At 40.3% G+C, this 26,844-nt stretch overlaps 3 protein-coding genes across 6 annotated transcripts in view; 1 reads left to right on the forward strand and 2 right to left on the reverse strand.

Annotated features, from left to right (window-relative positions):
• The window catches only part of eif2ak4 (eukaryotic translation initiation factor 2 alpha kinase 4), a 32,186-nt gene extending 29,598 nt beyond the window's left edge, over positions 1-2,588 (reverse strand). The window contains exon 1 of one of the 2 annotated variants that reach the window (XM_061795042.1): positions 2,439-2,586. The gene's annotated coding sequence lies outside the window, so the exon portion shown is untranslated. Of the gene's footprint in view, positions 1-2,438 lie in introns of both variants that reach the window. The other variant, XM_061795043.1, reaches the window with a different exon arrangement.
• prph2la (peripherin 2-like a) lies at positions 2,020-9,658 on the forward strand. 2 transcript variants are annotated; one of them, XM_061795049.1, is made up of 4 exons: positions 2,020-2,263; positions 2,537-3,138; positions 6,742-6,988; positions 7,705-9,658. In XM_061795049.1, exons 2-4 carry the CDS (start codon positions 2,558-2,560, stop codon positions 7,942-7,944), a joined length of 1,068 nt encoding a protein of 355 aa, XP_061651033.1. In that variant the 5' UTR covers positions 2,020-2,263; positions 2,537-2,557; the 3' UTR covers positions 7,945-9,658. The 2 variants fall into 2 exon arrangements, with proteins under 2 accessions (XP_061651033.1, XP_061651032.1); XM_061795048.1 differs by having other exon boundaries at positions 2,027-2,263; positions 7,672-9,658.
• Position 9,659: 1 nt separating this feature from the next.
• The window catches only part of ubr1 (ubiquitin protein ligase E3 component n-recognin 1), a 29,093-nt gene continuing 11,908 nt past the window's right edge, over positions 9,660-26,844 (reverse strand). For both annotated transcript variants that reach the window (XM_061795041.1, XM_061795040.1), the window contains exons 19-47: positions 26,543-26,644; positions 26,404-26,467; positions 26,209-26,333; positions 24,622-24,674; positions 24,427-24,529; positions 24,298-24,346; positions 24,035-24,189; positions 22,767-22,866; positions 22,573-22,676; positions 22,396-22,476; positions 22,126-22,304; positions 21,832-22,037; positions 20,756-20,855; positions 18,575-18,727; positions 18,383-18,483; positions 18,205-18,301; positions 17,979-18,127; positions 17,835-17,890; positions 17,678-17,774; positions 17,525-17,592; positions 16,692-16,839; positions 15,105-15,192; positions 14,785-14,921; positions 13,639-13,747; positions 13,494-13,550; positions 13,344-13,421; positions 13,095-13,265; positions 12,910-13,011; positions 9,660-10,546 (exon numbers count right to left, since the gene is read on the reverse strand). In XM_061795041.1, coding sequence (XP_061651025.1) covers positions 10,405-10,546; positions 12,910-13,011; positions 13,095-13,265; positions 13,344-13,421; positions 13,494-13,550; positions 13,639-13,747; positions 14,785-14,921; positions 15,105-15,192; positions 16,692-16,839; positions 17,525-17,592; positions 17,678-17,774; positions 17,835-17,890; positions 17,979-18,127; positions 18,205-18,301; positions 18,383-18,483; positions 18,575-18,727; positions 20,756-20,855; positions 21,832-22,037; positions 22,126-22,304; positions 22,396-22,476; positions 22,573-22,676; positions 22,767-22,866; positions 24,035-24,189; positions 24,298-24,346; positions 24,427-24,529; positions 24,622-24,674; positions 26,209-26,333; positions 26,404-26,467; positions 26,543-26,644 — 3,174 coding nt within the window. In that variant the 3' untranslated portion in view covers positions 9,660-10,404. The remainder of the gene's footprint in view (positions 10,547-12,909; positions 13,012-13,094; positions 13,266-13,343; positions 13,422-13,493; positions 13,551-13,638; positions 13,748-14,784; positions 14,922-15,104; positions 15,193-16,691; positions 16,840-17,524; positions 17,593-17,677; positions 17,775-17,834; positions 17,891-17,978; positions 18,128-18,204; positions 18,302-18,382; positions 18,484-18,574; positions 18,728-20,755; positions 20,856-21,831; positions 22,038-22,125; positions 22,305-22,395; positions 22,477-22,572; positions 22,677-22,766; positions 22,867-24,034; positions 24,190-24,297; positions 24,347-24,426; positions 24,530-24,621; positions 24,675-26,208; positions 26,334-26,403; positions 26,468-26,542; positions 26,645-26,844) is intronic.

Below are 26,844 nucleotides of genomic sequence, written 5' to 3' on the forward strand. Positions count from 1 at the left end.
GTAGTTTACACACACCAGCCACAGAATGATATGCCCACTTAACACAATCGGGGTTCGCCATCCTTTAAAAAAAAAAAAGCTACATCTTGTGATACACACTTCTGAAATAACACATTTGCTCGAATTACAGTACCTTTAATTATATGTTATTATTTATGATATTCCTCTGTCATATGTGAAGACAATGATCATGTCAAAAATTACAGATAAAAATCAATATACAACCCTTGTATAAATCTCTGCAAGGGTTTATATTTTGAAATAATCACTTCTACAACATTCCTAGGAAATCACAATGTCCTATAGGGCCTACTGTTGAGTTATTTTTACAACAGGGCCACAATCTACTCATGGGGTCCTTGGGGGCTACCTGGTGCTCCCAAGGGCCATGTCAGTGACCTTTGATCTAACAACATTTAATAAGAATCAAAAGCATTGAAGCCTTGTTGTCCATACTTTAATGCCCTCATAGGTAGTCAAGCATGATGCAGTCGCTGATGCACTTCACTCACTTTATTACCACGAGCGGTAACAGAATGCACATGGATACAAGAGCTGCTATCAGCTTCAAGTCAGCCCAAGCACTCCACATATTGACTCAGTGACTCATGTTTGACAACCGCCTATTAACAGGCCCCTCACTTAACAGCGCACACTCAGTAGTTCAGATATTACTGCATAATATTATGGAGGAAAAAAAACTAAGTGTAGTATCAATAAATAAATCTGCGTGAAATTAACAATTTAAAAATGAAATTAAATGGGCCCTCACAGCACGTCGGCATGAAGCGTGCTGGCAGGCAGCGTGTTACTGTAATGTAGAGCAAAAACAGATCATGATAGGCTAAGTGGAGGCTGGATTGACTTTGTTTTGTTTGTTTTTAAGTGTAAGATGGACTGACTGCAGTAAATATTCTGCCTTCACAAAGGTAATAATGCACAACTTTGATTGGCACTGTCATGAGAGGTACTCACTTAATACTATTCAATTATTTTCACGGGGTGCAGATTGGTTAGCACATTTGGCCTACAGTTCTGAGGACCAAGGTTCAAATCCAGCCTCTTCTGTGTTTGCATGTTCTCCCGGTGCTTGCGTGGGCTTTCTCCGTTGTACTGCAGTGTCCTCCCACATCCCAAAACCATGCATGGAAGGTTAATTGAAAACTCTTAATTGCCCATAGGTGTGAATGTGAGTGCTACTTCAACATACACTATGGTAGTATCCAATGTCATTTTCCCGCATAAGATCTATCCACAGTATCTATCATCCATCCATCCATTTTCCGTAATGCTTATCCTCACTAGGGTCGTAGGCAAGCTGGAGCCAAACCCCAGCTGACTCTGGGCAAGAGGCGGCATACACCCTGAGCTGGTCGCCAGCCAATAGCAGGGCACATACAGTATAAACAAACTACCATTCACATGAAAACTCACGCAGGCACATGGAGAACATAAAAACTCCACACAGGCGAGGCCGGATTTGAACCCCGGTCCTCAGAACTGTGAGATAGATGTACTAACCAAACAGACAAAAAAAAAAAAAAAAACTAGCAACCCTTTATTGATCAGTGACTTGTTTTTTTTTGGTCAATGTCTTTATGTCGCAAAAGTGTTCTCTGTCAATTGACTGTCTGTTGTCGTACTACAGCGGCTCCAACTACCGGAGACAAATTCCTTGTGTGTTTTTTTGGACATACTTGGCAAATAAAGATGATTCTGATTCTGATCCACAGTATCTAGCACAGTGAAGGTAAATATATGCGTTTTTCTTTGGTTGGAAGGGGACATTCAGGTGGATGGCACAGTTAATTGGGAGCATGGCTTCTATTAGTTTGAAGGCCACAGTATTTGAAGAAATACAGTATATTCTAGGCTATACAGTACTGTATAAGTATACTTTAATTATTTGTCCCACAAAAAAATACTATAAAAGAATTTACACACACACACACACGCACACGCAGATCAGTCATTACTTTCCCCAGAGCTAGGAGAGTTAAATTTGCACAGGTAGCAGAAGGTGGGTGCAAATCCGTCAGTAGCAGGGCTGAATAATGATTAAAGGGGATTAGGAGGAGGGTCATTGTTTAGCTACTAGTGCTACCGCCTGCCTTTATACAATCTGTCTGTCTACTATTACTTTTACTATACTATAGTCCTTGCTTTATTTGAGCATGTCCGGACGTCAACAAGAAGAAAAACATGAGTTGAAAAAATGACGAGCCTTTTTTGGAGCCTTCTATTAATTGCCAAGCAGGTTAAGGTAAGTGGCAAGCAGCAGCTTATCAGCTGATGGTTTTTCTTGAACAACCTCACTCTATTGACATTGTAAGACACTTTGTCATTCCAGAAATAAATACTTTTTTGATATTCGCTAACATTTGTAGTCATAGCATATAGAATAATGTATAATACACACACAAAAATAAAAGCATTACCTAGGCTAAGCTGCTTATGAAAGGCCTCTTGGAGAACTCTTTACATCTTCCGACCGAATCGTCAGCTACTCCAAATAAATTAATTAATCCATCCACAGGAAACACAGGAGATATAAACAATGGCTGTCTTGAAAGTGACCTTTACCAAGAGCAAGAGGGACAAACTAGCTCAGGTCCTTTGGATCCTAAATTGGATCTCCGTGGTGACAGGTGTGATCCTGTTTAGCCTGGGCCTCTTCCTTAAGGTGGCACTCAACAAGCGGCAGGAGCTGATGGCCGACACGGACATTCAGTACGTCCCTAACATGCTCATATCTGTCGGCCTCATCGCATGCGCCATTAACTTCCTGGGCGGGAAGATCTGCTACGACTGCGCCGACACGGCCAAGTTCCTCCGCTGGAAGCTGATCATGCTGCCCTACATTGTATGCACCTTCTTCTTCACCTTCTGTGTGTTGGTGGGGGCTCTCATGTGCTACACCATGCACTGGGACCTGGATGAGTCCCTGAGAGAAGGCCTGAGCCAGGCCATGAAGTACTACAAGGACACGGACACTCCGGGAAGATGCTTCCTGAAGCGTACCGTGGACATGTTGCAGATAGAGTTCCAATGCTGCGGCAACAAGGCTTACACGGACTGGCTCCGAATCCAGTGGATCAGCAATCGCTACCTGGACATGTCTCACAGAGAGGTGGTTGAGTAAGTACCATGCACACCTTAATCAGCACCAGTGGCGGTTTCTGGGATGTGCAATATGTGTGGCTGCACAGGGTGGCATTTCTAGGGAAGCGACAACATGCCCGCCTCCCCCAAAATGCTACGTGAAATGGTTTCCTAATGCCGTCATGATAACAAATAAATATAGTATATACCAACCCCAAGTCCACTGAAGCTGTGATCTTATGTAAAATGTAAATAAAAACAGAAAACAATTACTTACAAATTATTTTCAACCTAAATTCAATTGAATATACTGCAAGATAAAGACTTAATCTGTTTAAACTGATGAACGTGATTGTTATTTTACCATTATTCTCTCATTTTGAATTTGATGCGTGCAACACGTTCCAAAAAACCTGGGACAAGGGCAACAAAAGACTGGGACAGTAGAGAATGTTCAAAAAACACCTGATTGGAACATTCCATAGGTGAACACATTAATTGGAAACAGGTGAGTGTCATGATTGGCTATAAAAGGAGCATCCCCAAAAGGCTTAATTGCTCACAAGCAAGGATGAGGTGAGGTTCACCACGTTTTGAACAACTGTGTGAGCAAATAGTACAACAGTTTAAGAACAATATTTCTCAAGGTACAATTGCAAGGAATTTCATCATCTATGGTCCAGAATATCATCAAAAGAGTCTGAGAATCTGGAGAAATCTCTGCACGTAAGCAGCAAAACTGAAAAACAACATTGAATTCCTGTGACCTTCAATCCCTCAGGCGGCATTGCATTAAAAACGGGCATCATTGTGTAAAGGATTTCATAGTAAGAATGAAGGTACTAGAATGGCCTGCCAGCAGTCCGGAAATGTCTCCCATTGAAATTGTGTGATGCCTTAGGAAGCACAAAATACGACAACTTAAATCAAGCAAGAATGGGAAAGAATTCCACCAACAAAGCTTAAACAATTAGTTTCCTCAGTTCCCTAATGCTTACTGAATGTTGCAGGCAACACATTCAAAATGAATGAATATTAAAGAATTTTTTTTCAGTTCGAACACTAAATAGTCTATGTAGTTTATTCAATTGAATATAGGTTGAAAAGGATCAGCAAATAATTGTATTCTGTTTTTTATTTACATTTTACCCAACATCCCAACTTCTTTGGAATTGGGGTTGTATAATTGGTGCTTGCAGGCAGAATTTGCGCCACTGTGGAGTTGCCCTCTGTAGAAGCGATGTCTCGCACAGGGCACCAGTCAAGATAGGACTGCACCGTGAACTCTGTGAACACACTGACAGGGCATGAGCAGATTAGGCACTTGTTTAGGGCCCCGTGACCACTAGGGGTCCTCAAAAGCATTTAAAAGTCAATCGAGCCTTGAGTAGTATTAGGAACAACAGAGTAACATTAAAAAAATTCAATTAAGGTAGTTTATTTTACAAATATACTTTTTATTAAGCTTTTGAACACGGTTACATAGTTTTGAGACCTAATTATTCAACTTTATACAGTGTTAGTTTTTTTAGACCATTTTTGTCGTCACTTCACTGTCATCACTATGTTTAGGTAAATCATTTGTTTGCTTTTTTTATTTTTTATTTTATGTGATATGTTTTGTACATTTCAAGTTACTTTTATATTTCTAAGTGGGTTCATTTGTTGTTACACTTTAATGTGGTTCTTGAACCAGGGGCGTCACTAGGTTTTATGGACAGGTGGGGGCTTAGCCCTAGGAAATGCACAGGTTGTGAGCGATTGTAGTGCACGAGCACACAATTTTACGAACAGCTAAATAAGACTGAGAAAGAGCTTTATAACATTTTTGGACAGATTTTTAAAACAATACAATACTGTGTAAAAGTTCAGTCACCGATAGATTTATAGTGTTAATTCAGTCTGATATCCCAGCTATCTTTGGGGGAGAGGCGGGGTCCACCCTGAACTGGTTGCCAGCCAATTGCAGGGCACATATAAACAGACAACCGTTCGCACTCACGTTCACACCTATGGGCAATTTAGAGTCTTCAATTAACCTACCTAACCAGAGTGCCCGGAGAAAACCCACGCAGGCATGGGGAGAACATGCAAACTCCACACAGGCGAGGCCGGATTTGAACCCGGGTTCTCTGAACTGTGAAGCAGATGTGCTAACCAGTCGGCCACAGTGAAATCCATTAGATTCAAATTTCCAGTTGAGGTCACTCCCTTGTTACTCTCTTTTCTCTGTTCTGATTCAGTTCAAGATGGGTGGGGGAGTCTTTCAATATTTTATCCACTGATGGCAACTATAAATATAAGTGAATAAGCTCAGTTGCTGTATCATGGTGTGACTTCATGCATAAAGTTCACTCTATAACCTCCTTCATCTTTATGTAAACAGCCACAATGCATTTCAGACTAATTGACGAGCTAGTATGTAGTAGCATGAAAGTTTCTGTTGTTAGCTGGGGGCTGGAGCTGCCTAATTGTTATTACCAGCTGTGATGAAGACTTACTTTCGCTTATCCTTCACGTTATTTTCCTCATACTTATTTACTTTTAGTCAGCCCTGTGTGCTACACAGGCACGCTAATAGTAGCAGGCAGATACAGTGGACGCCCTCATACCTGTGATTCGGCACCTGTGGATTCATCTATTTGCAGAACCCCCCTCCCCCCCTAAAAAAAAAAGTGGCTGAAGAGGCTGGGGAGAGGGAAGTCTGGGCGTCCCCGCTAAAGCTACTGTCCCCACGAGCCGACCTCGGATAAGCCGTAGAAAATTGATGGATGGATGGAAATTTTTTCTATTGTTTGTTTTTCATTTATTTTTATTTTGGGGGGGGGGGGGGGGAGGACCAATCCCAAAAATGTTTTGTCGGTTTATCTCCACTTATTCAAGATTTTTTGGGGTTTAAACAAACAAACAAAAAAAAGCATTAAAACACAACCAAATTATTTAGGGAGGCTAAAGAACAGGCCTGACGACACCACTGTCTTGGACTACAAATAATTGTTGCTGTTGCAGTTGTTTTTTTTAAACCATCCATCCAGCCATCCATTTTCTTCTGCTTATCCGAGGTCAAGTCGCGGGGGCAGTAGCTTTAGCAGAGAAGCCCAGACTTCACTCTCCCCCAGCCACTTCATCCAAAACCTCCGGGGAGACGCCAAGGCATTCCCAGGCCAGCCGGGAGACATAGTCTCTCCAGCGTGTCCTGCGTCGTCCCCGGGGACATGCCTGGAACACCTCACCAGGGAGGCATCCAAGAGGCATCCTAATCAGATGCCCGACCCACCTCATCTGGCTCCTCACAATGATTTTTTTAACCAAAAATAATAAACCACATGGGAATTTTCATAAATGCATACTTTGCTAGTTTATCTTTTTTAGTTTTGCAGGCCTAGATGACATCCAGTACCTGTACCGAATAGTGCATTATCATTTGGAAATTTTGTGTAAATCAACCCTAGTCCACTCATGTACTTAGTATTATACTCATATAATCGATCAAGGGGAAAATAAACAATGAATGATCAATAATCAATATTACTGTCAGAAAAAGAGGCCCCAAACTAAAATTTTGCTCAGGGGCCCACGGAGGCAGGGGCCGGCAACGGACATCACATACCAAACCTCTCATGTGTTTTGCGTGCGTAGTCGCCTGAGGAGCAACGTGGAAGGCAAGTACCTGATGGACGGTGTCCCCTTCAGCTGCTGCAACATCAACTCCCCACGGCCGTGCATCCAGCAGCAGATTAGGAACAACTCGGCCCACTTCAACTACGACCACCAAACGGAGCAGCTCAACCTGTGGACCAAAGGGTGTCACCAGGCTCTCTTGGACTACTACAGCGGCATCGTACATTCCATCGGTCTCACCGTACTGATCACATGGCTCTTTGAGGTCAGTCATTGCAGTCTTCTGGATCACTGTTTCCCAACCTTTATTGAGCCAACGAGTCACATATTTTACATTCTTACAGCACACCACCAAACAAAAAAAAGTCATCGTATAAAGAAAAGTGTATACAGAATACTAAAATTAGGATGCTCTCGTCTCAATTTACTCATAAATAAATCTCAGTGTGACATCTGGACTTCTTTCTGGTTTCTTAATTGGACCTTCTGCCATCTGGTGGAAAAGTAATTAATTGTTCTACATGTCACAATACATTGTTGGCATAGTAACAAAGTTGTTCATTCATGTTAACATGCCAGAAGGTTTCTAGGTCTCATGTCATCCTTTAACTTAGTCCAACTCATTTTCTTTAGAACCATTGTCTCGATGGGCATTGCCCCAGCTTTTTTGGAACGTGTTGCAGGCATAAAATTCTAAGATAATGATTATTTGCTAAAAACAATAAAGTTTATCAGTTTGAACATTAAATAGCTAGTCTTTGTAGTGTATTAGATTAAATATAGGTTGAACATGATTTGCAAATCATTGTATTCTATTTTAATTTATGTTTAACACAACGTCCCAACTTCATTGGAATTGGGATTGTATTATACATCCACATTTGATGTGCTATAAATGTACCTGTTTGGAAACCAAGAGATCAATGACTCTCTTGTGTCTTGTTTTAGCTGTCGGTGTTGACAGGTGTACGTTACCTCCAGACATCCTTGGAGAACATGCTGAGACTTGGAGACCCCGACTGCGAGTCTGACGGCTGGCTGCTGGAGAACAGCTTCATAGAAACGGCTCGAAGCAATCTGAACATCATCAAGACCCTCAGCAAAAACAACTACGTGGACACTGCCAACAACGGGGACCCCAACATCAACGTGCCCTCCACTTCCAAAGCCCACTATGGGCCGGACAATGTGCCTCTCCAGCAAATACCTGTAGCTAGCTGACCAGGAACTGTTAAATGGTCTGGACTACAGGACATATCATTTAGGAAACAAAGATGCCACGCTCATATTTAACGTCACACATTTTTTTTTAAACTTGGAGGAGCAGAATGGACAGTTTGTAGATAATTTCTGAACAATTTAACTGATGTGCAAATTGACCATCTATCAGTCAAATCCATAACATTTCAAAAGAGTGTGCGTACAAGATGAGCTAAAACTATTGACTCAATCAGAAGCCTTTTTAAAACAGGGTAAAACATCCTACAGGACTTGCCTCTGTTACTTGAGGGGTTTCAGTGTGGCTGTGGATGCTGTGACCTTGCCTCGCCTTAGACTCCACTCTCCACACAGCACCTGAAGGAAGACTTATCAATGAGTATGTTCTAATATTTGGATGAAACCTTATAACATGCAAGATTTTGGAGAACTTGTGTGCTGCTCAAAGAAACTGTGATGCCTTTTTGAACTTCGAGAAGTAGTATTGGTATCAAGTTTACATCTACTCACAATCCAACTAAACATTTTGAACTGATCTTTTTGTGGGGTAGAATAGCTGTAAAACAAAACTAATGGGACCCCTGGCCACATGGACACTTGAAAATGGAGGAAAATCTCAAATTTGTCAATAACTTCCATGCTTTCTGCATTTTGGAGTGTCAATGGGACTACTTTGTCCATTCATCATCCATGTAAAGTCACTGCTGTTGGACGCCAGCTAGGGTCTGGCTCACAATCTCTGTTCTAATTTTGGTTTTTGATGGTGTTAATGTCAGGGTTCTGTCCATTTTCTTCCACACCAAACTCATCAGTGCATGCCTTCACAGAACCTCATACTGGGATAGAAAAGTGTTCACTCAACATTAGAAGCATAAAATTAAATGGGAACTAATGGATCTAGTCCAACTGCTCATTGGCTAAGTCTGACTTTTGTTCATATACAGGCAATATAAAATATCTACACACCCCTGTTTAGATGCCAGGTTTCAGTGACATAAAAAAGAAAGAAAATCCACCATTGTGACTTACAACCTGTACAACCCAATTGAGAAACAAATGAACTCTTAAGAGAGGGAAAGTAAAAATAAACAACTGACGACAGTGGTTGCTCAAGTGTGTTCACCCTCTAATAACAGCATGTGGCTGTGTTCAGAACTAAACAATCACATTCAAACTCTTGTTAAATGGTTGTCAGCACACAAGTTTCCTGACATTTGTTTTGCTTTCTAGCAGAAGCCTGAATGTTTTATGCGAACACTGACTGGTACAGTATTTGGAACTGTTCATAATTCCCTCTACCTTGAGTAAGAGCCCAGTACCAGCTGAAGGAGAGAGAGAGACCTCCAAAGTTGAGGAGCAGTGTTGTGGTTGCACCAAACAGAACTTTTGAAATTATGGCCAAATGGTTCAACCTTGGGTTCAACAAGCCTCTCAGATTTGGGAGATTTCAAGTGTGGGTTTCTTCCCTTTTAAGATAAGGATTCTCTTGCCATCCCACCCTACAGCCCAGAAATATAAAGATGAGAGATTGTCGTCACATGTACTAACTGCCAGTACTTACCAGAACCTCCTGCAGCTTCTTCTGTCTCTTGGCAGCCTCCCTGACTTGTTTTCTTGTTTTTTTGTCACAAAAACCTGGCATTTGAACAGGGATTTGTAGAATTTTTGTATCCACTGGACTGCGGCTTGAATAAAAGCAAGAACTTGCCTTGACCAACTCGGAGTTCAAACATGTTTAATCAACAATCCGTTATTGTATTTCTACAATCTATTCCATTTGTTTATGTACTGTACATATGTATAAGGAAGAGACTTATTGATTAGATAGACTGCTGATTTTATTACCATGTTGTGCTATCAAACAGCACAAAACATACTAAATTCACCTAGATTCCAAAGGGTAACATGATGAAAAAATGTTGCAATAAACTTTGAAATACTTTTTGATTGCAGTATTGAAAAGTGAACTCATTAATCAGGGGAAGGTTACATTCAATCAATACAGTACCGTGTATATGCTGGCCTGATCCATGTATTGTGATAGAGAAACTCCAGAAGAGGGGGGTTTAAAATGGGGAAAAAAATATATAAGGAAATATCAGGTAGTTGCTTGTCAGATGCTATGCTAGTGAGATACCAAATATCAAAAAAGTTCATGGACAACATCATAGCATGAAGGTGATGGTGTGTGGGTCTAATGTACTGTATATTTTTATTTGAATAAGTCTCTACTAGCAGGTTATTTGCATTCTTAAAGATGACAAATTAAAACAAGGCTCATCAACTACACAACCTCAATTTTTTTCTCTGTCCTTTTCTTCGTCGTACACTTCCAAAATCTGTTGCTCTCTCTCTCGCTGAGCTCCAGCAGGAGGCTCTGGCTTCCGAGGAAGCGTCAATGTGCGTGCATATTCGCACATTGGGGGGGAAGTAGCTTCACTCTGCCCTGCACAGGCTCCAACATCACAACATTTGCCAGTCAAAAGTAAACATGACATTGACCAACTCCAGGCTGCGTGCAATCTCCTCCAGGATGCAGTGCTGCTTCCACATCTGCTTTAACTTCTTGTAACGCTCCGGACAAAGGTGCAGTGGATTGCCCCTCCTTGGGAAAACAAACATCAACAACCATTGATTAACATTAAAAGGGACACATTATGGATAATTGACTTTTTAATGGTTTGTATACAAATGGTCTCTGGAGTATCTACCCACCCCAAATTTAACATCAAAGTAATTTTTTTATATGCAAATTTTTTTAAATGAGTCATTGAGTGAGCCCTTCTGCACTCCTGCCCCACTGTATGTAACAACTAATTTACTACTTAAGTTTACTAATTTACAGAGATTCTGGGCTCTGCTCCCACAAATCGAAGGCACTCTAAAGGCAAGGCGAAGGCTCCACGCCACTCACTACTAGCCCAGCATTATATGGAATGGGGGTATGTCGTCACACAACTGCATGAGACAGAGCTGGCTCTTCAAAACAGGATAAAATTATTAAATTACGAGACAACAAATATGGTGTGTAAAATGTGCTGTGGATAATGCATAAATGCATGCTTTAACACATTATAATAGTTGAACCTAAGTTTCTACCAAACTCCAAGGAATAAACCATTACATTTTAGTTCTGGTCTTGTTAGACCTTAGTGCGGCTTTTGATACGGTAGATCATAATATACTGCTGAACAGGTTGGAAACGAGGGTAGGACTAAATGGAACAATCCTTACATGGTTCAGGTCCTACCTGGAGGAAAGGAATTATTTTGTAACCATTGGAAGTGTTCAATCTCATCGAATGGCAATGACATATGGGGTCCCTCAAGGGTCAGTTCTTGGACCCCTCCTGTTCAGCCTGTATATGCTACCCTTGGGTCAAATTCTTCAGAACTTTAATTTTGACTATCATAGCTATGCAGATGACACACAGTTATATCTAGCAGTGTCTCCAGAGGACGACAGTTCAATAGAGGTTTTGTGTCACTGTCTAAAACAGATAAATAACTGGATGAGCCAACATTTTCTTCAAATAAACCACAACAAAAGTGAGATAATTGTTTTTGGCAATAAAGAAAAGAGGATTGCTGTTAGTAAATACCTGAGGTCACTCTCTTTAAAAACCAAAGACCAAGTCCGAAACCTTGGTGTGCTGATAGATTCCGACCTGACTTTCAACAGTCATCAAATAAATTACTAAAACTGCCTTCTACCATCTGAAGAACATATCCAGAGTGAATGCTTGCATGTGTCAAGCAGACCGGGACAAGCTCATCCACGCTTTTATCTCAAGTAGACTTGACTTGACATTCAGAATGCTGCAGCTCGGGTTTTGACCAAAACAAAGAGGTTACAGAGCATATTACTCTAATTCTAAAGTCTTTACACTGGCTTCCAGTCAGCTTTATAATAGATTTTAAAGTTCTGCTACTGGTCTATAAATCACTAAGCGGTTTAGGTCCTGAATACATGAATGAAATGCTAACGGAATATAAACCGAGTAGGGCTCTGAGATCGACAGACAAACACATATTACAAATCATCTTTCCCCATTGAAATGAATGGAAATGGCATTACTCTATTCCAGGCCCCCCAAAAAAAAAATTTTTGTGTTTATGTTTCTTTTAATAAGGAAAAACAAAAAACATTAAAAACAGAGTAATAACACAATTAAATGCAATGTTAAGCATCTACCAGTTATGCATTATGATTAAATGCTGCAATCCAATTCAGTATGCTGCTCCATCTGGTGTGCCCAACTTGGCCACTAGGACGGCATACTGTATGATACAGTCCCGCAGACACAAACAAAAAAGAATAGACTTCTTCTACAGTACTAATACTCAGTTAGAAGTCAGCTGAGAAAGGCGCCAGCACACCCGCAACCCTAGTGAGGATAAGCGGTTTAGAAAATTGATGGATGGTGCTTAGCATTGTTTGTTAGCATTAAGCAAAAAAAGCACTTAGCAAGGCAAACCTTTGTGATTGGTTGAAATACAAAACATGTATTTCTCTTTGTTTTATGTTTAGTGTGACAGTAAACTTCAACTGGGAGTGGCATTAAACAGCTTGAAGACTTTTTAATGAATTTTTAATGTTTGTTAAACTGCTGCTTGTTGTGAAGTGAGTTGAACTGAGTTCACTGCCTTCATACAGTGCTTGTATCTCAAGTTCGAGCTCGCAGGTCAAAGCAAACAAACAAGAAAAAACAATTGGCTGAATGACGGCTTATATCTCGAATAACTTGTAAGTCGGGCCACTTGTATCTTAAGGCACCACTGTACTGGCAGAGGGAAAACCAAATAAATAAATGAATTTAAAAAGTATAACAACGGAGAAAAAGCGGTAGGTGGTTGTGTTATTTAGTCTTGAGTGCCCAAAAAGGAACAGGTTAATAAAATGTATAATTCCTGTTATTATTATTACCATTATTATGATGGGAAAAACCAACCAAATAAAGATTCCTACCCGAGATGAGGGTCAGTCTCGCCGTAGTCATCCAAATAAGGAGCGGGATATGTGCTTCCTCTGGTTTTACTGGCCAGCAGTACAATTTCACACTCTCTTATCCTGTCAGCAGGTACAAACGATATTACACTACAAAACTGTGGGCATGTTGAAGGAACAATCTATATTTGGGTCTTGAAAAAAACCTGAGGAACATCCCCACTCCCGCGCCACAGGTGGAGGCATGTGCAGTGCAGGCGCCCACATCTTCTCCGTCCAGCTGACTGAGGCAGCAGGTGCTCTGAGAGCACAGCATGGCGCCACAGAATAGGCAGAGAGTGGGATGCTTCCTCTCGTCGTCGGCGGACTTGGGACACCTGAGGAAGGGCAAGCACAAGACATGAGACACCAAAGCCAAAACCTTACCTCGGAACGAAGGAAGCGTGTTCACTTACTGAAAATGGCTGGCTTGATTGAGCAGAGCGCTGTAATCTTCTGGGAGGTCGATCAGTTGATTTCTTCTCCTTGGGTATCTGTCGAACGATATTTTATTGACTAAATAGGTGGATTCTAGTGTCGATAAATTTAAAGAGAAAATCAACTACCTGACTGTCTGAATTTTGCCTCTCAGAGCTTTGGTTATTCCTGGGCTGCTGCACCACCTTAAAGCAAAAACCAAAAAAACAAAAAAAGTGTATTCAATCATCTAAGTTTAATATTAAAACATTATTGCTATTATTAAACACCCACCTATACAGCAGTGGTGCTACAGTGTCTCTGTGATCCTGGAAGAGCTGGAACACATTGAAGGGTAGTGCCAAGTAGCTGCATACTGCCTCCATCTGACCTTGACAAGAAACTGCAACACACACAAAATGTCAGCATGGATTCTTCAGTATACTGTAACAAAGTTATATACAGGGGTTCCTCAATTTATGACTGTTAAGAAATAAGAACATTCAGAGTTACGAAAGGCACACGGCGTAGGAATACTGTACATCATCTTGTGACACAAGAAGCACGCTTAGTTACTGCTGTACTTTTTACTGATTTATTTTATATTTATGGAGTAGTGTTTGGCGGCCGACTGTTTAGCACATCTGCCTCACAGTTCTGAGGACCCGAGTTCCAATGCGGCCTCGCCTGTGTGGAGTTTGCATGTTCTCCCAGTGACTGCATGGGTTTTCTCCCACATACCAAAAACAAGCATGGGAGGTTAATTGAAGACTCTAAATTGCCCACAGGCGTGACTCTGAGTGTGGAGCATTTGTTTATATGTGCCATGCGAGTGGCTGGCGACCAGTCCAGGGTGTACCCCGCCTCTCGCCAGAAGATAGCGAGGATAGGCTCCAGCACGCCGTGACCCTAGTGAGGATAAGTGGTACGGAAAATGGATGAATGGATGGAGTAGCGTTTTTAATTAACACTAATAACCATAACAAATATTTACTGTCATAATAACCTCAGGACTGTGTCAGCATCGTCACAGAAAAACCTATCTGCCTATTTTTGTGGTCTTTCTGTAATGCCCTAAGATGCTGGACATTTTACCGGAGAAGTAGCAACCATGAGCCACCAGCTGATAGCTGGCCGGCCGGCTTGATAACAAACAGCAGCCTGATGGAAGATTCCGGTAGACGTCTGACAGGCATACATGCCAGCATCCACGCACTTTCAGTGCATTTCTTCGTCAATCAAATAATCTGTAAGCCATATATTTTTAATTGTAGTATTACAAGATAAGTTTTAAATTATATTAAAATTTTACATACTACAAACTGTTAATACAAGCAGTTATCAAGATTTTAGGATGGGGGTATCCTTTATTGCTATTCGCGTCAGGGGTTGGGAATACCGAGGGTTCACTATACACTATTCTACTATGGCTCCACCCACCAGAAGCAGAAAAAAGCTCCTCTGGGGGACGAACACCAGTTAGGCAGCTGAAAAAGAGAGCGGTACAGCGCAGAAAAGACTTGATTCCTGTCTTAACTCTTTCAGCCACAGAGCTGCCGCACACATCAGGAAGCAGCCTGGAAAGAAAACAACAATCAGTCAATCATGACAAAAGGCACAATAAATCATCCAAAAAGTACTGCAAATTATAATAAACATTAATGGCAGTGAACAAGGAAAAGTGCTCCCATTAACATCAGGGAGAGTTCAATCCTGTCTTGTTGGATTAAAAAACACTTACAATAAACGGTCAGATGTACCTTCCAGTGTGTTGTGACACAACAGCGTGAAGTTCTGCTGCTGCTCTAGCCTCCTCGGTTTCCTCGTTACCAACCACTACAGGGAGGTCTGCACAGGAATCATTTTAAACAATAAAAGATTGACTTTACCATAAAAAAACAGCAATAAACTCATTGGATAATAGCATGGAGAGAGATGGCTCTGTTGTTGCCATGCTAAAACTAAATTACAGTTTAGGGAGAGGTAACATTAGGTAATATTCCAGAATTCTGAGCCTTAATTTCCCTTAATGGGAAATAAATATAGTTTGACACACAACAACAATAACATAAAACATACAGGTATAAATATTGTTAATGAGTTTTAATGAGTTTTTTGCCAATATTGGCTACATGGTTTAGTATGACTTTTATTTTAAATCTATCCAAAGTAAGGACATATAAATACTAAAAATTGATAAGAGGCTGGAAATGCACTATTGGGCAAAGGTTTGGACAAACTTTCTCATGGTATTGAATGAGAAACCATGTCCAAACTTTCGACTGATAGTGTACATTGGTGTCACGTGACGTTGCTTACAAAGTTAGAAACTTGCATCCAGAGGGGTATTTGCTTGTGATTTATTCAGTTTGGAGAAGCTCTTGTAGTGCATATTGTACGTTTTGATCCGCTTGCACGCTCTGAACCTCCGATGGCTGCTGCTGGCGGCCCAGCGGCTGACTCCACACGGTGACTGACACCTGGCCCATTGCCGACTGCTCAACGGCCGTAATGTGTCCTGAACATATTACGCCAATCGACGGCGAAATGTCAACATTTCATACCATATTAATTAATTGTTCATGCATGTGCTTTTTTCATTTCCAACGTGGCATGCAGTCTTGAGAGTTTGCCTAAAAGAACCGCTTACAAAAAACGCAGTCGTCTTGATGGTGCGATGGTGTGTTAGATATGAAGTAATTCTGTTTATATTTGATGTATGTTATCGTCATTATGCTATTATGATTGCTGGGCCACGCTGATCAACAGCTGTCCTTCCAAACACGTTCACTCCTAAGCGCAGTGTTAGGATTCATAGAGATTAGAGAACACAAAACCACATGGCCCTAAGCCTGTTAAACGTGCAGTGCTGACATCTCCCAGGTGACCAGTTTATTTCACATTGAAAGTGTGACATAGTCTTCGAGTAGATTTCAAAGGCTTTCACATCTCAGGAAAAATCCACATTTCGGGAATTCTACCCACTTGCAGACTTCAATAACTCACACCTCTCAAGCCGTTGCACGCAAACTGGCTGAGTACATGCGAGGGGTGTGTCAGAAGTCATTATGGCAGAATCGGTGTAACTTGAAAGCGTGCAAGCCAGGCGCATAAAATACTGACTTACGCACCAACGGGAGAATATGGCCCATAGTAATTAGATCCGTATAAATGCCTGAAGGTGTATATTGCAAGTTTCTGAATAGTATAAATATGAATGATTATTTATTTGTCATTTTTCCCACTGGACATTTTGGCCATTCATATACCTTTTTCTAGTGATCCAAGAGGTATCATGAGCAGCACTAAAAGAGTAGGTTGTGTTCTTATGTTTCTAATGTGTGTACCTGTGGCGAGGAGCAGCACCTGCAGGACATGAGCCATTGTGACCAGATGCAGAATGTGTAGGTGGTTGTAGACCGAGCTGATAGCAGACGGCTGCAAGTCTACGGCGTCCTCCTGGTACAGCGAGGGCAGAGACAAGACTAAACCCACCTGAAAACACATAGGTACAAAAATAACTTCAGTATTTACTACCCAGGAACATTCACTTCTTGAGAATCCAAAGATGCCAGGCGCTCATCTGAAAGGACTCCAAACGGATCACTACCCTTCAACATTATATCTAAGTAACTATTTTGTCTCTGCAATTGGTGCCAATTTCATCTTTCCCATGTTTTTTGACTACCCTATTTTCTGAAATCGTCTCCTTGGGTTTAAAGACACCATATCAAGTGTGGCGTCCACTTGAATAAATAAACACCTCTCCCCAAAAAGACGTGTCAAGTTCCGCTTTCCAATAAAATAACAGCTAACACTAGGTCTACATCAGCACATCTAGCTCTACCTGTACACAAGCATTTGTATAAAATTAAAGGTCTCCTCTCATATAAAGACCCTATACTCTTAGCAACTGAGTAATTAAACACACCCACTTTATAGTAAGTAGCATAAATACATTAGATTTAGAGAGGCGATGGTTTTTTATTACCCCACAGAGTGCTTAAAAGCTCAAATTCATTCATAAAATACACTGGGGCTATTTTTTCTTCTCATTGTATGCTTAAAACTGTAACACTTAACGATTCTCATATGAGAAGTGTATTAACAGTAATGTGTAATATAATTATCATTAACAGAACCAATATCAACTGCATTGCCCCCACAGATGACCACCTACCAGAAGATGGAAGAAGTCGACTTCCAGAATAGAAGGTGTGTTCTTTCTGCTCACGACCGGCAGTAGAACTGGGATGAGAGATCATTTCATGATGTAAAAGATGTCACACATAATGAATGAAAAATGCAAATGTCTTGTATTAAGATGTTGTACCTGCCAACATATCTGTGAAGTGTCTTTGAATTACAGCCTGGGAGCTTTTAATTCTCTGTGCTGCCGAGAACTGAACAATCGCCTTCAGACCTGCCAGCTACAAAAGAGAACGTGTATAAATATATAATATACAGACGTGCTTGTGTTTCTGACCAACCTGTCTATTTTGTAAGGACCCAAAGAGTGGCTTGTCGTCTTCCAGCAATATGTTTTCTGTGAAGACACAGCATTCACATTCATATTAGTGTTGATGGTGAACATTAAGAAGCTTTTAAAAAAGGGGGGTGAAGAAAAGTCACACCGATGGCCTGAATAGTGAAGGCACAGGTGTTCCAGGCCATAAGGGGCACACGTGGGCACAGCTCATTCGGTACCGTCTGAAGCCCAACTCTATGGACCGTGGTGGCACACACAGCCAGCATCTCTGCTATACTGTCAGAGAACTTTCTCCTGGAAAAAAAAAAAAAAAACGGATCAAGATCAACGCTTAAAAGGAGCACATGTGATACAGAAAGAGGATTCCTCACGGTTCTTGTACGCCATAACTCAGTATGGCCCTGAAATCTGGTTGACTCTCTCCACATAACAATGCATCGCCATCATTAGTGCTTTCCTTGTTGCAATCTGCAGGAAAGCGTGAGAAATTTTAATTGGGTGTCACAACACTTGCGTCCATATACTAGTTGATGAATGTACCTATCTCACCATTATCCTGCATGACAGACTTGAGTCCTTTAATCCTGGCTTCAAGGATATGGATCCAGCGAGTCAGGGTCAAATGTTGACCAATTATCTCTGCATTTTCACTGCAAAGACAAACAACATGTGTACAATGAAATAATGAATACAGTTCCACGTGTGTAGCCCTCACTGACAAAGGAGGTGGATCAGACTCACTAGTTGAATACGAGTTGCTCCAGGGGGATGAGGGGGACAACGGTGTTACATAGTGACTTGCACAGAGGACACAAGTACTCCCCATTCTCAAGGTCGATGATCAGTTCAGCGTGGAGTCGGTTTCTGGTTGTGTTCTGGACTGCTTCGAAATATCTTTTAGCAAAGCAAATGTATTTATATAACGTATTAAATACACAAGGTAACTCAATGTGCTTCACATGATTAAAAACATTTACAAACATTTAAAACAAAGAGAAAAATAAAAACACAATTAAAACAGCGTGCAGTGCAAGAAAGATCGTTTAAAAGTGGAAATGCTCTAAAAAGCATGAGGAAAAAAAAGAGTTTTTAACCTGGACTTAAAAACATTCACACTTGGGGATGGCATCACACCTGTTGGCAACTTATTCCATTTGTGTGCCGCATCACACCTAAATACTGCTTCACCATGTTTGCTTTGGACTCTGTACTCCACTATTTGATCTGAGTCTGTAGATCTCAACGCCCTACTGGCTTTATATTCCATTAGTATTTCTTTCAGGTATTGAGGACCTAAACCATTTAGTGATTTAAAGACCAGAAGCAGAACTATAAAATCTATTCTAAAGCTGACTGAAAGCCAGTGCAGAGACTTTAGAATCGGAGTAATATGTTCTGACCTCTTTGTTATGGTCAGAACCCGAGCTGCAGCATTCTGAATAAGTTGCAGCCGTTTAATCCTCTTTTGCGGGAGTCCAGTCAGAAGACCATTACAGGCATCAAGTCCATTTGAGATAAAAGCATGGATGAGGTTCTCCTGGTCTGCTGGACACATGCAAGCCATCACTCTGGATATGTTCTTCAGATGGTAGAAGGCAGTTTTAGTAATTGATTTGATATGACTGTTGAAAGTCAGGTTGGAATCTATCAGTAGACCAAGGTTTTTGACTTGGTCTTTTGTTTTAAAAGAGAGTGACTCCAAGTATTTACAAACAGCAATCCTCTTTTCTTTACTGCCAAAAACAATTATTTCAGTTTTGTTGTGGTTTCATTGAAGAAAGGTTTGGCTCATCCAGTTATCTGTTTTTGACAGTGACACAACACTTTGAATGTACTGTAGTCATCTGGAGACACTGCTATATATAACTGTGTCATCTGCATAGCTATGGTAGTCAACATTAAGGTTCTGAAGAATTTGACCCAACGATAGCATATATAGGCTGAATGGGAAGGGCCCAAGAACTGACCTTTGTGGGACCACATAGGTCATTGCCATTCGATGACATTGAACACTTCCAATGGTTACGAAATAACTCCTTTGCTCCAGGTAGGACCTAACCATTTAAGGGCTGTTTCATTTAGTCCAACCCACATTTCCAACCTGTTCAGCAGTATATTATGATCTATCGTATCAAACGCCGCACTGAGATCCAATAATACCAGAACTGACACCTTTCCCGAGTCAGTATTCAACCTTATATCATTTAACACTTTGATAAGAGCTGATACTGTAGTGCAAAGAGTTCGGAAAGCTGATTCAAATTTGTCAAAAAGTCCATTTAAGTTCAAGAAATTGCTGAGTTGATTATCAATAATTTTATCAACATTCTTGGCTATGAAGGGCAGATTTGAGATGGAAGCTAACATGGAAGCGTCCAGCGTTCAATTTTTTAGAAGAGCCCTAATGGCAGCTACTTTAAGAGCTTTAGGAAACTGGGCTGACTGAAGTGAGCAATTGATTATTTGCTTGTATTAAATCAAACACAAGGAATAGCAGTGCAACGTGGTTATATAAAACCACAGATGAGGCTGTGGTCTTCTAGGGCTGGGCATTTGACTAGATTTCCTTGATCAGCAATGGGGCAAATTAAAGCTCAATTAATTATTTTTTTAAATTATAACAGAATGGGAGAATCCCTTTGAACTCTCGTTTCCATGTCAGTGTCATACCCAACAAACCCATTATGTGGATATATGTTAACTTCCCATAGCTGATGTCATGTACTTCTTAAGACAACAAACTGGTTGACACTGGAGTAACACCACCTCTGCTAGTTGCAGCCAAGTAGTGCACTCTATTTTGCACTTTGTTGTTTCAAGACACTATTAGTCAACAACCAATTCCACACAATCCACCCAATTATTAACATTCAATTAATCAATGATCACACTAATACCTGCTCTTATCAATGGCTTACTTACTTCTGCCAACATGTGGCATGCATGACATGTCCACAGCTGCCCGTGTGGGTGCCTACAGCCAGGTCAGGCGGCATGAATGATGGGTATGATGTTCCTGTTTCTTTAAAAAAAACACATAAAAACACACACGCACCCATGCGCATACACAAAAAATGAGTCTCATTTCAGAAAATACTTTCATCCATAAAATAACTTAACTGTGCAAATGTTAACATGACTGGCATGTTATTCCGTTTTAGTTACCACATCACTTTTTTATGGCTGCGCCACTGCTTGTTAGAAAAAAAGGATTTAGTATCAAATTTTAAGTATGTTTGGAAATGTGAACGTTGTCTTCAGCAGCACGTTGTCCAAGACAAATTTCCCTAATGAGAACAATAAAGTACATCCATTGCGCTCTTTGCACGTAATCTCCCACATTTCTGAAATATGTCGTTTCCAGTTTGAAAAAATTGCATTATTCTACTTGGTATGGTTTAAGACTCGCCCAAAAACATCGCAGACGTACTTCGTCTTTGTAAGTCCTCTTCCAAAGAACTGTGCAGCAATTTAGAAAAGGGCTTTAAAGATGTACAGTTTACCTCTTCTTACATCCACAAATATGAAGGCACAACTCAATATTCTTTTTAACGTTGTGGTGACGTTAGATACAGGTTATCAATATCCTAATAAACAATCCTGGTTAGTGATGGAATATATGTGTGGTAACGTATTAATGTTACAATGAACATCTTCAGTGATTTAAGCAGAAAATATCTAACACTGCGTTCGTTTGTTTTCTTTTGTTTTGTTTTTTTACATCTGTGTTTGGCATTGTTATTGCCAAAGAGGCCATTCAATCTGAAATACAGCGCAGAATTCCATTGAGGATTACTTCCATTATGATTCTGGAGGGTGGACTGTTCATTGGCCCATGTGCAAACCCTCAACAAAGACTTTGTATTAATTGAGACAAACGGCTAACTATATTTGTCCTACAATTGACTGTTTTACCACTCAGGCCATTAAAACAACAACAATATTAAGTGGTGGCCGAAGACTTTAGTCACTGTATGTCTCAGTGAATGGAGGCTGACCGTCTGGACTGCTGGCAGGTATCTTTCCTCTGCACTGGGTCAGCACTGTGGATCTCTGCACACATGCAGTCAGTACCATGGCCGGAGCCTGGGAGGCCACTTCCTGCTCCTCCTGACAAAGAATGCATGTCAGCACATCCCTGTCGGCGGGGGTAGACCCTCGATGGGGCCCTACAGCGACGCAAAGCTCCTTCTGCTCCATGGGCCTGCCGGAGGAATTGATATCACAAGTCAAATTGATGGAATTGTCATTTGAGACCAATGAAGAAGGTTTTTTGAAACAGCTCTCCTTACCTCTCTGTAGATGTAACAGGCTCTCCCTGCATGCTCTCTGGCATATTGTCATAAAGTATTTTGTTGGACTCTATGAAGTTTTTCTGCATGGCTGACATCTGGGCCATGATTTTCTGGCGGTGAAGTTTTGCTGCTTCGGCCTTTCTTTTGCGCTCAGCTTTTTCTTTGTCGTGAGCATTCTGTGGCATCAAATAAAAAAAGAGACATTGATACTGCTCACTTACAGGCCAAGAGAGAATTATAAAGTAATAATTATGTCGTAGTACTTACCTCCTCAGGCTTGCCTGTCTCCACACTCATGGAGGCAGTTGGAGTGGATTTCTCTCTGAGGCACTTGACAATATCAAACATCTACCAAAGGATATTCATACAAAACAATGATGGCCAATAGAAAAATTATATATGATTTATGATTGCTAATGTAAACTAGCTGATGGGGTAAATTACCCGTAGTAGCCATGTGATCATGTCTTTTTGGGCTTCAAGCGAACGAACACCCTTAATTTTTGACAGCAAGAGGAACAGAGACTTGCTGTGCTCAAACCCAACTCCTGGAAGAAAAGAGACGGAAGTACACAAAACATTGCAGAAAATGACAGAATCCTTTTCCATTTCATACATCTGAGAAGAAGCTGACTTACTGCGAGCCTTGAGGCTGAAATCGAAGGTCACTTCCTCTGAAGCGCTGTCCTCAAGCTGGCTTTTTTCTTCAAGCAACGCCTGGCCAATAAGGTGCAGGGCCTGTGTGATACAAGGAAAAGTGTATTTGTAGACTTCCCCAAAGGCTTAAATGCTTGTGAACTGAGATTTAAATGAGTGAATGGATACAATCTAGAGTATAAATTTTAAAAAGAAGTGAACATTTAATATTTGGTGGCATAACCCTTCCTTTGTACAAGTTTGAAAACAGAATTGGTAGAGGCGAATAAATAGCCACTGATATTTTGGACGATGGCATGTCGAAATCTCATATACTTTGATTCAGGCTGCAATTGCGTTTGCCATTACAAAACTGATGTTAAAAAAAAAATAATTTTTCTTAAAAAAAGTTATAAATATTGAAGCCAAAATATATTAACGATTACTATTATAGAGTGGAACAGTATGCAGAATCATTTTTTATACCTATTACATAATATACAGCAATAACTGTCTCGCTGTAATGTTCTTGACAAAATTTTGAAAATATGGAAATTCAAACACATTTTGAAAAATAGTTCTGGAAGTGAATTTCTATAGGTTCGCATCTCTATCCTTTACCCTCTGCAAGGAGCTGAGAGAAACTGTGACGTCTATACTGTACACACGTCCATGTACAGTAAATCCATCTGTCTGTCTTATACTGTCCGCAGATGGCCAAGGCAAGCAACAGCATAATGCCCATTCAAACTGATTGAAAGTGTGACAAAAACTGGTTAATTCTTTTTAATTATGTATTTATATTTAATTATGTTATTACTGTCTGTTTTACACAGTACAAGATTATAGAGTGCTACTTTTCTCAAAATGTTTTTTGTTGGGAGGCAATGAATTGCAGATTCATTGCAATTCCATTCATTTCAATAGGGAAAGATCATATGAGATAAAAGTGATTTGAGTTACATGTGTGGTCACGGAACGCATTACACTCATACCTCAAGGCACCACTATTACCGTATATAAAAATATACATACCATCTACAATATACAAATATTGTATCTTTCCTACTATTTAATGTTTTACCATTTCAAAATGACCACTGTGAAAAATGGAACTAAACTAAGGAAAGCTAGTGGTGGCCTCAGGCTTTGGGCACAGTGCTGTAGCGGGAAGGTGGCATGTAAACAAACCAACCAACAAACATCAATGAAAACATAACCTCCTTGGTGAAGGTAACAAGCATAGCAAAGATCTATGCAGTTTTGTTACCCGCTGGATCATTATTTCCGTCCAGTGAGTGGACTTTTCTTCAGCTGCCCTCTGCAGCACACGTCTGAGGACGTGGACGAGGATGTCGCAGCAGAGGAGACGCACGATGCTGGAGAAGGCCGTACAGAAAGGAGGCGGCACCGGAGGACGCAGAGCTGAGCGGAAACAGACAGAAAAGCATCTTTTAGTACAAATGATTGGTTCATAAACAGGTGAATGGCTAGAGAGGGTGGTGTAGGTGAGAAGACATCTGCAGCGGTCACCTTTATCGGCACCCTCGTGAACACGCCTCTTCTTTTGGGACTCTTCAGCCTAGAATAAATCAGAGAGAATACCATGAATGATATCAAACACGAAGCCATCTTTAAACTAGTGTTAATTAGATGTAGTACCTTGCTGTGTTGTGATCTTGAATAATGGTAGAAAAATGGGTTGAATTGGACCAAATGCTCCCTTTTCACCTGATATAATCCATGTCCTGACACTCCTGGTTTCCTATAGTTCAAAGAAAAAATGAAAAACATTAAACATGCTGGAAAAAGCCCTGAAAACAAATACCATTTGTTGATTTGGAGTCAATTACATACTTGAATGTGGCAACTTTGTTGATTACAGACTCCAGACCTGTTTCATGGCTCTCCTGCAAAGTATGTCATGTTTAATTGTTGCACATTGTCCACAATCTGGCTGGACAACAATCTAGATTTTAAATATCATATTAATGCATTAGTCAAGAAACTCAAGCTCACTATTACTTTTTTACATGTTTTTCTCCTTTCAACAAGAAGCTGGTTATGGCCCTTTTTTGGCACAATATGGTGACACTTTTTAAAGATTTGCTTGGTCCACTACCTTAGCTAAACTCAACTCATTCAACCATGCAGCTCTGAGATGTATTACAAACTCAGCGTATAGGACACATCAGTGTACTCTTTACTCCTTAGTTGGTCGGTCCTCATTTGCTATACGCAGGCAGCAGCACTGGTTTACTTTCATATATAAGGCTAATCTTGGTAAGCCTCCATGTTATATCGCTTCGTGATGATTCAAAATTCCTCCAATCTCAGATCCAGCACCTAGGTGCATTTTAAAGTGCCATCCGTGCAGATTGAAGCAAGGATAAGGAAGTATATATGTGCCATCAGATTATGAATTTGAATTATTAAAACTTATTTTTTTCCCCTCCATTGCATTAACAGAATTGCTTTGCCATAAAATTACTAACAATAATTTTTCCCCCCCATCAAAATATTCAATATATATATATGGGAGTCATATATATATATATATATATATATATATATATATATATATATATATATATTTGATGTTCATGCTCCAATTTAAAAAAAATAAATTAAAAAAATACAAAATAAAATCTGAAGTTATTCACAAATGACAGAGTACTTTTTTCATTGAGTACTTTCTTACTCAAGTAAATATTTGGATAACTACTTTTTACTTTGACGAGAGTCATATTATTAGAAAGTAACAGTGCTCTTACTTGAGTACAATATTTGGCTACTCTACCCACCTCTGTTTAACAGATATACTTTCATATCATACCAGGAAGAGAAGCCTATTAACTTTGGCCCTTGGTCCTGGAATGAAAGGAATGACCTTCAAAACTCGCCTTGTTGATGTCTTTGTAGTTTTAAACTAAAAGTTGCTGAATTTCTTTAGTTGATACCAGTTGCTCCTGCTATGAAGTGTTGCACTTTTCTTTGCACATTGACTTTGTAAATCTTCCTCATTGTGTTTTGATATGCTCGAATGCTGCTGTTTTGTTGTGCTTAACATTTTGCACTTTGTCAGTATTACTATTTACTACTCTCCATTCTGTGTGGATGGTAGTCTATCAATGGTAGTTTTCTGTTTGTAATTGTAATACGTTCTTTTATGTATACCTTTATGTTTACTTTTCTAAACTGTGTTATTTTATGTATTTATTGTATTGTTATGATGTGAATTGTGCTCCCTTGGCCAGATCACCTTTTTTTAATTTAACCTGACCTTTATTTAACAAGGTAAAAGCTTGTTGAGATATAAAATCTCTTTCAAAAGCAACCTGGTCAAGAAACTTCTGTCTCAATGTTTTTATATTTTCAGGTTAAATAAAGGTTTTGATTGATTGACATTGCCTTCATAGTATAAAGCAGGACAATGTGACCTACATTCTCTGGCAGGCCTTTAACCAGGCTACTGTGTGCCATGGGCTCAATGCACAGCAGGTGGATGACCTCCCTCATGGTCACATCTTCTTTGGTCACGTTAGTGACGCCGGGCACGTAGCGCTCACCTGCAATCACATTGGTCAGCCACAGCATGCAGCATCAACTAAACTAACATGGGCTAGAAAGTTGCAGTACCGACTATGACGATAAGGAGATACAGCAGCTCTTCTGTAAGTCGATTCCACTGCAACAATTCATTCTGCAAATGTAGCCATATTATCATTAATAAATACACTTGAGAGTTGCACCCGATGATGACTGAGGCATGACTTACATGGTCTCTGCTGGAACAACTTCCATTGAAGAAATTAAAGAGCTCAAATCTCAGTAAAAGCAGCATGAGAAAATGGTTTGCATCCATTCTGGAAGCAGCTATCTGTGAAAAGTGTTAAGCAAGTTAATTTCAAAATGGATTATATTAAGGCACTGGGAGAACATGCAAACTCCACACTGGCGAAGACGAATTTGAACCCGGGTGCTCAAAACTGTGAGACAGATGTGCTAACTGGTCGGCCACCAATAATTATTTTATTACAAAAGAAAAAAAATGGTTAACCCCAACATTATCTGAAAAAC

The sequence above is a fragment of the Phyllopteryx taeniolatus genome, chromosome 13 (assembly GCF_024500385.1).
Source record: "Phyllopteryx taeniolatus isolate TA_2022b chromosome 13, UOR_Ptae_1.2, whole genome shotgun sequence".
Lineage (NCBI taxonomy): Eukaryota > Metazoa > Chordata > Actinopteri > Syngnathiformes > Syngnathidae > Phyllopteryx > Phyllopteryx taeniolatus.